We start from the raw sequence: 12410 nt of genomic DNA, 5'->3' as shown, positions 1-12410 counted from the left end.
TTATGATCATGACGATTCACAAATTATATATATACCTGTCATTGAGGGAAAACTGTATAATATATATTTTATAGATCCCCTAGCTATTAGCATGAAAGCCAGCCATCCTTGCTTGTTAATTTGCTGGTTAAAATGTTATTATTATTTTATTGAAATATTACTTTGTTGGTTATGAATCCTGAATTCTAAGCTTATTTTTTACCGTATCGATTATAGTAATCTAAATAAGCTTGGATGAATCATGTTTGTCGTGTAGCGGCTCGCTCTAGGAAATGATAGTGTTATCAGTGCCATCTAAAACACGGAGATAATGAGGAAACTGCTGGTTTTTTAAGCCAGTAATTAATAGACTGGTCCATCGGCAGTGTGAAGCTGCGGTGTGGATATAATTTCGTTATTTTTGGTTATATTTTTTGGAGTTAAGTGTTTGAATGTGATAGAAGTGCCTTTTGGATTTAGTTTCGGTTTTTTTGATTTTTCGAAGTTTTCGTCAAATTTAAGGTATGTTCTATTAATTTGTCTTGATCTAGACACGCGGTAGCGTTGGTACGCTAAACTCGGCTAGATTAAGAAGATGGCAGAGTTTAAGAAAAGAACTGGCGAGCTAAACCGTGTGTATTACACGAACCATTTGGAATGGGCCATAAAGGATTCAAAATTGTTCATTGACACACGTCTACCCCCGCAAGTTTGTCTAATTTAATAAGTACTGCGTTGTACGGAGTATCCACTAATTCCATGGTCCTACTATCACTTTTTTTTATTACATATCTACTTAGAAATAATAGTAATGTTACAGCTCCTCCTACTTGCCTGGAAACCACATTTAAATCGATACGCAAGGAACAAATTAAAAAAAAAAACATCAAATATTAAAAAGTATAGACGAGAAATTTACTTCAATTTAAGTGCTGAAGATTTAAGTGCTGAATATGATTTTTTGAAAATCAATATTCAGCAAATCAGACAGGCGGCAAGTTGTAAAATCATAGCCGAGTCTCAAAAATTTTAAACTTATTCTAACACTAACGGGCTATACCACGCCATAGCCGGGCACACTAGTATGAAAGGGGGTGTGTCTACACACACATAGATTTTTACTACCACAGGACTCACTCCTTGAAACAGTAATGCTTGGATGATCGTTACCTTACATTAATTAAATTAGTTTACTTACATTAGATACATTTCTGGAAAGATTTTTGAAGTATACGATTTAAATTAAAGAAATTAATTAAATTATTTAAAAAAAATGTTTTTAGGGGAAAGCGAGGAATTTAGGGCAATACGCAAAGAATATTTTTTTTTATAAAATAAAATAAATTAAGTAGATAACCTCCAAAACTTCAATGAAACCTAAATTAGAGCTAGTATAGCATGCAATTTGCCTCTCATTCCACGGTGCCCTTCCCTCGAAGGCTGTGTTTGACGTCACCACGTGTCACTCAGATGATAAATAACGGTTAGTGCGGTGGTGTTAGTTATTTAACCTGTTACAGCTGCTCTGGGAAATTCGGGAATCTGAAACATTATAGAGACCACGAGGTCGTCTTATTGTAAAGCAAGTTGAATTTGATAAACGAGTTTACTAGTCAAGAATCATGATTTAAAAAAATACGGAATAATATCCTGTCTTGAGATTCGCACGCGCGTATGCGTAAGCGCCGATTCACCATAGAAACCCGAATTTGGTCTATACCTGAAATGTAAAACGGGACCTTACTAAGCCAACTCTGTCCGTCTGTCTCTGTCTATCCTTACGCCGAGTTGTATCTCATGAACCGTGATAAACAGTTGAAAATTTTCACCGGTGATTTAGATATTTCTGTTGCCGCCATAACACCAAGTACTAAAAGAAATATTCAAAACGGCAAAAACACGATTTTTTTATATGGGTGTTTTTGCTGTTTTTAGAGATGATGATACGCAACCCTTGGTGCGCGAGTCTGCCTCGCACTAGGCCGGTTTCATTATTTTTATGCAATTATTAATTTGCATCATTAGCAAGCATTTTATATGCTTTTTCTTCTTATATATATATTTGCTAGCGCTCTCACGGCTTCGCTCGGGTAAAACCATAATAAAATATATACCTAGCCCTTCCTCAGGAATAACTCTGTCGATTGGTGAAAATCGTACAAAAATCCGTCCGGTAGTTTTTGAATAGGACAGGTGGTACTTACGTTGTGTACTTACATTGTTATATTACTGATAAAAATTATACATAAATTTATATTTAAAAAATGGTAAGCCCTTCTGGCATAATAGGGACCAACACTGTTTGAATGAGTTTCTTTCGGCATTTCTTCTCAGCAGTGGTCGTTCCGAAATGCTAGTAGTTTGTAGCTTTGGTAAACATCATTTAATTTAGAATATGACGTGAAAAAGTGCCTGTGAAGGCCTAATTTCTGAATAAATGATTTTGATTTTGATTTTGTACTTCTTTTTATAATATGTAAGTATTGTTGCTACAGTGGGTCACGGAGGGCTGCAGATGATGATGAAGATGATTGTTGCTACCGGAACAGTGACGTAATGTAATCTTCCGTCTCGCGCCGGAACTTCAATGAGTAGAAGTCTACTTGTACTTGGGTCCACTCCACACGCTCAATCGTCAAAATGCACGATGGCCAAAAAATTCGTCATTAATTAATATTCGAAGCGGTGGTGGTGTAATGGTTATGACGCTCGCCTGTGGATCGAAAGGTCCCAGGTTCGAATCCTACTCGTGCTACATGAGTTTGTATACCATGTATGGTATTTTTAATCGACCACCACATGCTTCCGGTGAAGGAAACCTGCACACTGGTTGATTATTAACTTGTGTGTGAAATGGAGAAGGCAATGGCAAACCACTCCATTACTAATGCCAAATTACTAATGCCAAGAAAGTTGTTATGTGTGTTTCATTCCACGTAATGACCACGACCCTCAGCGTAGAAGAGAAGTAATATTTATAATGAACACGTGACTAATAATGTTTACCATTCTCAATGGGAAGAATGACCGACAGCCCAATGAAGTGCCGATGGTAAAATCTTGACAAGGCTGCGTTTGACGTGTGCAACAATGATGGACAATCATTAGATGCGGCAGTTCACAATAAGCTGTTCGGTATACAATAATATAAGTACTTTTTTTTAAACACGATATCGATATTGAAAATCCAATAATTTACCTAGTTAAGGTAATTATTATTATATTCATTTCCTATCGCTATAAAGACAGTAAAAAATATAGTATTAAGTTTTTTGTGTCTGTTGTGCATTATACATCAGAATAAAATAACTTGTAAAAAACAAACATTCCAATATAAACATAATCTTTTAAAAACATGGATCGCTGAATCCCGCAGCAATGTGAAAAAAAATAAACTTTCATATCACGTACGAATCCCAGGTAATTCGTATGTAATGGGTAGCCGCGTGCTTACCATACTAAGTGGATTGATTGTTATGTCAGACAGACAGACTATTTATTAGTGTCTATTTTTAAGTTTGGAATATTAATGGAATTGAATAATAGGATGCTTTTAGATGGATACGGAACCGACATTCAGAATAAAATGATCTATAAATAAATACCTATCACTAACATAATGTGAAACAAAGTCGCTTTTCGCTGTCTGTCCCTATGTATGCTTAGATCTTTAATACTACAGAACGAATTTTGATGCGGGTTTTTTAAATAAATAGTGTGATATGTGAGGAAGGTTTAGATGTATAATTCATTAAGGTTTTACTCGAGCGAAGCCAGTAGGGGCTGCTAGTATTATTATATATCGACAAGTCATATAGTTTCTGTTGACCCAAAGTAAGTTCGATACTTGTGTTATGCGATACTAACTCAATAGTACTATATTTAATAACAATATATATATATATATATATATATATATATATATATATATATATATATATATATATATATATATATATATATATATATATATATATATATATATATATATATATATATATATATATATATATATATATATATATATATATATATATATATATATATATATATTATTCTATGATGTTCAGTTGTTTTCGTGGAAAGTAATAATATTTACAACCTTATTATCAAAGTGATAGGAAAATATTAAGATTTAAGACAAAGGGTTAAACCAAATGTGGAAAATATGTAAAAAGTGCCTTCTCCAAATTTATTAACGTGATTGCAATGAGTGATCAGTTACAATTTAGGCAAATTACCATTTACAATTTAGGCAAATTCTACTAATATTATAAACGCGAAAGTTTGTAAGAACTCTTTCACGCAGAATGTACTGGATGGATTGTAATGAAATTTGGTGTACGGGTAGAATATATGTATACTTTTTCTACAATTTTTATGTGTATATAAACCTATAAGAAGAAGCGGTGGTGGTGTAATGGTTAACGACGCCCGCCTGTGAATCGAAAGGTCCCAGATTCGAAACCTGCTCGTGCCACATGAATTTGTATATTAATCTGACTCATACGAGTACATGGCGGTTTTCATCGACGACCACATCGATCTCATTAAAGTATATTAGAAATGCATTTTGACTCCAAAATCCGCGACGTCACAAGCTCCGTATAAAACCTCATTTTTGACATTATAAAATGTCTCTGATTTAACTAGTTGGAGAATGGTCGATTGATTGGTTTTCATCAGCACTTAAGAGGTTTCTGAGCTCTGACGCAAGTACTTTAAACAACGTACAATAATATGATAATAAGTACATCTTATCATAATAATGTTAATGCATGTAATAGAATACTACTCACGTAGATAACATTTTGCAAATTATGTTAATATTCTCAACCGAGTTCGAAAACACGAAGTACTGAATTCAGATCAAAATTACGCGAGTTTAGGTACCAAATTTTTATTGTACCAGCTCAAAATTGAATCTTTTACAGATCCAAAGGTCTCTTTTCTTTCTTTTCAAGTGTGTTAATTGCTAACTCTGATGTTAGATTTTATTCAAGTCGCCTAAAGGCATTTGCCGACTATACCTACCGCGGCTATATAGTGGCAAATAATCACATACACAACTTTTTAGTGAACTGAAACTGTCAACCAGTGTGCAGGTTTCCTCACGATGTTTTCCATCACCGGAAGCAAGTGGTGGTCTATGAAAACTCCTATACATGAGTCAGAATGATCTCTGGAGTTGGTAAAATCGGTGTAGGACCTTTTGTCAAATCTTATAAGGAGTCGATTTTCCGAATATTCTTGGTTATTTTTTACTTACGCCCTAGAGAACTTTCAAAAACTTTATCAACATTTTTAGACATAATATCAACAATAGAACATATCCAAGTGCAGTGAGCGTGTGGCCCACCAGATATGTCCAGTTTTAAATGAATTTTCGCATAATTTAGTGTTAATTTGAAGTGCAACACATTTTCCTTCCTCTATATCAGTGGAAAGTTTCAATTAGTCATCATTTTAGCTAGTTCCTTTATTTGGCAGATTCCAAAAAGTTTAATTCTTATTTGCTTTAATTTCATTTTGACAGAATTTCTTCGAGTGGGTTTCTTCGTCAACTTTGACGTTTACCTTAACAAATTAACAAATTACGCCATTTTGTCTCAAACGTCAGCGGCGCGCAGGTTAAAGTTAACGTCAAAGTTGACAGGTGACAACTCTCCCTTGAGTCTTGATTTGTTTCATTTAGATGTTATTTTTCATTGCATATTTTCTTTTCTCACCCGTGAAACACCTTGGTTAACTTTTTGTACCACTGGTTCACCTAGGTGTTCCGCTATTCTAAATAATTCATCCAAATAAGTGAAAAAACATAGGGGCATATTTTTATTTTATCATTTTCATTTTGTCCAGAATCGTAGTTTAACGCAAAGGCAGTCATTATGGCTCATCTGGTAAAACCAGACCAAGTCTAATAAAGACTAATCTCAGCTTTTCCTCGTTGACTTTCTACACTAATCCTTTTACGATGGGTTTTTACTATCCAACGCGAGTGCGTTGGATAGTATAGTAAAATTCACTGCGGAGTCGCAGTGAATTATTCCCAATGAAAGTAATGATTGTTAGTCGAAAAACTAATTTCATGACGGATATTTAAACCACTACCATGATGGTTTGAAAGCTGCTCTAAACCAGAGATTATTCTCATAGATGATGGGCTGGCGACCTATCACTATTGTAATGATCTGGATTCATTCATTATTATAATGACTAGGATCGGTTCCAAACTAGGGGATTCCTTATGCTGCACAGACATAACGTTTTTTTTTATCTCTAACGAATGCTTGTGTCAAAAATGTCATTTTTATAAGAATCTCGTTCTACGTATAATATTAGTACGTTTAATATAGTCATACTTGTCAAAAATAGCGAATGAACTATCTGTCAACAGTGTAAACTCTCACGGTGTGGTCTCACGGATGTTGCACCGTAAACTACTAACATTTCCGAGCATCCATTGTGATTGCTGTCACATTGATCTGATGGGAACCTCTGTTTGTTGCAGGCTGGAGATGCGCTTCTGATCGAGGATTGGGTTGGCCAGATATTTGAGTAATATTAACAGGTTAGTAATATCCTAGAATGTGCCTATGTCCTTGTATTGTTTTTTCCACAGAACCACGGACCATGTATTTACTTAATAATTACTTCAATCGGGGATAAATTAAGAAACAAGAATGCCAAATAATGAAATTGCTTCATTATTTAGTTAATTAGATAATGTGATTCATCAGTTAAGAAAGGAATATAGTTACTTTATAATATTAGTAACATAAGTTATATATTTAAGGTAACAACTTTATGATTATAATCTTGATATTTGGGGAATTAATACTGTACAGTACTGGATTGAAATGAGGAATTCGTTCTTGTTATGATCTATATGAAATGCAGATTTTGAAACTAAATTTAGTGGACAAACACACATAAATAAATGTCACTTTCCCTAATTTCCAGGATGCCGCGCCTAGAACAGTCCCCACCCGAAGACTTCCGTCGCGTCCTTCGCGAGAAGGCGCTCAACCACAGCCTGTTCTACTTGAAGCTGGGCGCGGGCGTGCTGCCCGAGCACGCGCGCGCGCCGCGCAAGCCCAGTGTGGGCGCGCTGGCGGCCCCGACCGCACGCGTCTCCAGGCACGCGCAGCCTCGCGTCTCCGAACTGCTCCGGCGGTTCGAACCGGGCCCCATGCAGTATCTACGCCTCCCCCGTCCCCAATCCCCCTGTGAGGACATATCTTCATCTGACGATGATGACCGAGCAGCTGTTAGACGAAGGAGCCGCGATCTGAGCGATGATTCCGCTGTGGAATTAGAAACGCGACACCGCAGACATTCGCACCCTAGAGAAGTCACTCCACCACCAGATATTACGACTCCTAGAAAAGAAAGAACATTAGTTGAAGCTCAAATAGTAGAATTGGGCAGGAGGAGCAGCGAGGGGTGCGAGATAAGAGGGCGTTGTGTCAGGACGCCTAGTGTGGTGGTCAGCGACTATTCCGATGGGATTGCCGTGGGTGCGAGCGAGGAGGAGGTGAACTGGCTGCGGGCCAGGTCGCTGTCAGCCGACTCAGCCTGCTCGTCGTGCTCCACGCTGTCCAGCAGAGATGACGAGGAATTCGAATCTCCGACTTTGCCGAAAAAGGTAAGTGGCAATCGTTTTGATGTCGTATATGTTTTGATTGTGATTGTCGCGTCGTTTGTTTTTATGATATTTTAATAACCTATAGAATTTAATTTTACACTAAGTAACGTAGATACCATAGGTATAGTGTAATAAAATTTACAGGTACGGTACGAATACTTCTTGGTTTATTATGAATACGAATGAAACTAGAAAATTGCGATTAAATTAATGGCATTCGACGTTTTGCAAAAGTAATGTGTTTTTCAACTTAGTTCATACCACTTCTATCCTTTCTGACCTTAACATAGCACAAAATTGCATGGAAATTTAAATCCTATTATTTTTATAGGGTTCAGGCTTCAGATCTATGTAACAATATACCTTCACACTTTAGTTTCAGTGGAAAATAACTCACGAACAGAATAGCCGAAAACTATAGCTAATGTCATCTTTTTCAATGCCAAAATTGTACTGAACAATCATTATTATTAAAATATGAGTTAACTAATTACATCCTAATTATTTTAACAGTCTACCGGTTCGCCTGATGAATGCTTTTCGCTTGCTACTGTTTTTATGGGAATCTTTTCCTAAATGGTAAACTTGAAAATGAGTAAATGAATTTTCATTCGTTTTTACCTAATGATTGGATGATGATCTCTTCATAGTCATAGTATTCCTCATGGCTGAGGGTCGTGGTCATTACGTGAAATGTTGGCCAAGAAAGTTGTTGTGTGTGTTTACAACAACTTTCTTGGCATTATTAATGGAGTGGTTTGCCATTGCCTTCTCCATTTCACACACAAGTTAATAAGAATCAACCAGTGTGCAGGTTTCCTCACGATGTTTTCCTTCATCGGAAGCAAGCGGTGGACGATGAAAACTACTATACATGAGTCATCATGTATAGTCGTTTTCATCATTTGGTATACAACTGATTGGTATACAAACTCATGTGGCACGAGTACGATTCGAACCTGGGACCTTTCGATCCACAGGCGGGCCTCTTAACCATTACACCACCACCGCTTCTGGATGATGATGTTTTGTTATAAATCACGTATGTAAGGGTCGGTGATCGGTGTTATGATAGGTTATGGTTATTTATTGTCATCGCACTGCGAGCAATTGTAATTTTGTCTATGTGTCGGGCCCCAAACTATGATTTAGGCGTGCTGGGAGTCTTGCGTGGTTTAAGTTTTTGATTAAACACTTTATTATATCAGTCTCATACTAGTGTGTTCAATTTTATGAAATTGCTATAGTTATATAATAAAATCCTTTTCCCGGAAATTTATTATGTTTGCGTTTTTCTAGACTTTTCTTACTAGCAGGTTAGTTATATCATAAATTAAATTTGCACTTTAGATTTGTTATAGTTGAATGGCCATATTTTAATCAAGTCTGTAATTTTTTGAAAACTTTCAGTAAGTATATACCTATTCGATTCGTCTGTCTGTCATTTCAACAGTCCTCAAAAACCAACAGCGGCTATTATTGTTTGTCGCCACAGAGTATAATAAACGGGCGGATGTTAACATCCGTCATTTACAACTGTGCTATTTAGTTAGTTAGTGATGCTTCGGGACAATGGAAAGATTATGTATAATCTGGATTTGTAGATCGTGTGCGATCTCTATTTAAGGGCAACATAAGAGTACTTTAGAGCAATGACAAAAAATTTAGAAATTATATAAAAGAAGTAGGTACTTTGTAAAAAGGCATATTACAAGTCTGATGATTATGTGGATGACAATAATGTTTGGCCCAAGCATGGTGCAGTATCCTCATAACATATGTAATTGATTTATGACATTATTACGTATATTTTGTACATTTAGCTTTATATATATATAGGTATATATATATTGTGTGACAATTTTCAATAATTTTATTGGAAATACAACTTTTATTTTATTTGTACATTCAAATTTTGACATTTTTAATAATGATGTAAATTCGTCCTCCTAATTTGTTAAAAATACCTATATTTGTTAATTGACGCCCTTGGAGAAAAGGCTGCGGTGAGGTTTGTTGCGCCGCTTCTTCTTCACCTGCGCTTTGGAAGCCGGCAGTAGACTTAGTTTAAGTAATTTTTTTGACGTCAATAAGTGATGTATTATATCATCCTAAATTGAATAAAGAATTTTGAATTTGAGCATAGCTCTTTCTTCCATTTTTGCGATAATCGGTCCATCACAACATAACCAACTGTAATGTTATTTGATCAGTGCACTGAGTTATCTACAAGACGACACTGTAAGACGTGGTTGTTTCCCCTTTTTTGTTTCATTTTCTGCGGTACTCAGTTTCACTCATAATTTTCCCGTCAACCTGCCGGCTTTGTCCACTCAATATGTAAATGTTCAATGCAATGAGGTTAAATAACACACTTTTTTACGTATAGGCTTTTCACTATTCCATATCTTGAATACGAGTTAAAGGGAACAATTTGTACAGCTTCAATTCTAAAAATATCCTTGTTAGCTTAGCAAAAATATCTACATAATAACAGAGTTATCGAAACTCAGTGGATTATGTGAAGGTCAGGCCAACACGAATGATAATGAATATCATATGGAACTTTACAGTGTTTGGTTTTGCTTACATTTTCAGCAGCGGTTGATGCCTCAGTTACTGGTGACTTTTCTTCATTGCAGTTGTTAGTCCAAGATTCATTTCTTGTTATGAAACAATTATACCATTTTTATTATATGTATTTAAAAAAAATGGTGAGAAAATATGATAATACCTAATAATCTATCGATAAGGGGATTATTGATCGTGAATAAGAAGAAGAATTCGTTGTTGAGGTGGTGATGACTAAATGGAACGACAATTTAAACAAGTTTTAGGATCATGAAAGCAATGTCTTAGATAAACTCAAAAATTTTAGCACGTCTATGTCGTCGTGGTAATATAATATAATATGTCAATTTCACTGTTTGATTGTGTAATTTAATCAAGCAATTTTAATCACACCTAACCTAACATATCTGATGTTCAACAGCAATAAAAGTATAGCTTACTGATGTTCTATCAGCATTAGTATAGCTTACTGATGTTCTATCAGCATTAGTATAGCTTACTGATATTCTATCAGCATTAGTATAGCTTACTGATGTTCTATCAGCATTAGTATAGCTTACTGATGTTCTATCAGCATTAGTATAGCTTACTGATGTTCTATCAGCATTAGTATAGCTTACTGATATTCTATCAGCATTAGTATAGCTTACTGATGTTCTATCAGCATGAGTATAGCTTACTGATGTTCTATCAGCATTAGTATAGCTTACTGATATTCTATCAGCATTAGTATAGCTTACTGATGTTCTATCAGCATTAGTATAGCTTACTGATATTCTATCAGCATTAGTATAGCTTACTGATGTTCTATCAGCATTAGTATAGCTTACTGATGTTCTATCAGCATTAGTATAGCTTACTGATGTTCTATCAGCATTAGTATAGCTTACTGATATTCTATCAGCATTAGTATAGCTTACTGATGTTCTATCAGCATTAGTATAGCTTACTGATATTCTATCAGCATTAGTATAGCTTACTGATGTTCTATCAGCATTAGTATAGCTTACTGATATTCTATCAGCATTAGTATAGCTTACTGATGTTCTATCAGCATTAGTATAGCTTACTGATATTCTATCAGCATTAGTATAGCTTACTGATATTCTATCAGCATTAGTCTATACTAATGTTGATAGAACATCAGTAAGCTATCTTACTGATATTCTATCAGCATTAGGTGAATCTCAATACGTTGATGTGAACACAATAGAAATCAAAATAATGAATTACCACTAACCACTACTGTAAACTCTCAAACTAACAATACCAAAGTAGGTCACTTTAACCGCCTCGCTCCATGTGCCGCAGACAAAAAGATACCACAGGTTCTGGACCATATAACTGATGAACGGATGACGCATGCGCCAGAAATACGTACAAAGAGACCTCTTGATTTGACGGTTAAAATAATTAATGGTAGATCTTTATAGGAATGTCCTTATGAGAGCGAGTTTATTTTAAAAGCAGATGAGTCACTGGTGTCGTGTTCGATCATTTGTGACTGAAAATAGCATTTACAGAATATTACATAAATTCATACAATAAAGGAACATGTTCTTTATCCATTAACTGCCTGATTTTGGACAAGGTCGTGTTTTATTTCTCCTCTTCGTAGCTTCGTTTAGGTTTTCCGTGTCCTCGACTAGCTTCTCCCCTTTTCAGATTTCAGGATTTCAATTTTAATATGGTGAAAGTAGAAGAGGCGGACTTAATGATAAGAGTCCAGTCTACACTTTTGTAATTAATTATATATATCCTAATTCTTATAAATCTTTGTGGTGGTGTCCAAGCGTAATATGTCGTCATGCAAGCACAGATGTTTTTAAAATAAAATATTTCTTGCTTTCACAACACTTGGACTATTTTGTTATGGTTTTCGCGAATCCAAAACCGAATGAATAAGAGCATCTACAATGTAGCAAAAAATAAATATGGCCAGATTCCATAGCACTGACTAATGAATCTGCCATTTCCGAGTAAAGCATTTTGTGTTCGTGAGGGTCTGTTTTTGCAAGATTTTTTTGATATCCATCAAAACTAATACAATCTTTCCTTAAAGGGTTGATCGTTTTAAATATTTTTTTTACTCGATGGATTGATGATTATAGCGTGATTAATTTTCTGTTGTGAGATCTCTATGAATACTAATGGCGTAAAGTTGTGATATTTTGTCTTTGGATACTCTATTGAATATTAAAGTGGCGACCCC

General features: G+C 35.4%; 1 protein-coding gene across 2 annotated transcripts in view; it reads left to right on the top strand.

Annotated features, from left to right (window-relative positions):
• The window catches only part of IP3K2 (Inositol 1,4,5-triphosphate kinase 2), a 130886-nt gene that overhangs the window by 15913 nt on the left and 102563 nt on the right, over positions 1–12410 (top strand). The window contains exons 1-3 of one of the 2 annotated variants that reach the window (XM_053752946.1): positions 348–501; positions 6491–6550; positions 6943–7627. In XM_053752946.1, coding sequence (XP_053608921.1) covers positions 6944–7627 — 684 coding nt within the window. In that variant the 5' untranslated portion in view covers positions 348–501; positions 6491–6550; position 6943. Of the gene's footprint in view, positions 1–347; positions 502–6490; positions 6551–6942; positions 7628–12410 lie in introns of those variants that run through there. The other variant, XM_053752945.1, reaches the window with a different exon arrangement.

Source organism: Plodia interpunctella, chromosome 12 (genome assembly GCF_027563975.2).
Source record: "Plodia interpunctella isolate USDA-ARS_2022_Savannah chromosome 12, ilPloInte3.2, whole genome shotgun sequence".
In the NCBI taxonomy this organism is placed as follows: domain Eukaryota; kingdom Metazoa; phylum Arthropoda; class Insecta; order Lepidoptera; family Pyralidae; genus Plodia; species Plodia interpunctella.
Note: the sequence above shows the minus strand (reverse complement) of the source record. Positions and strands in the feature narration are given on the sequence as shown.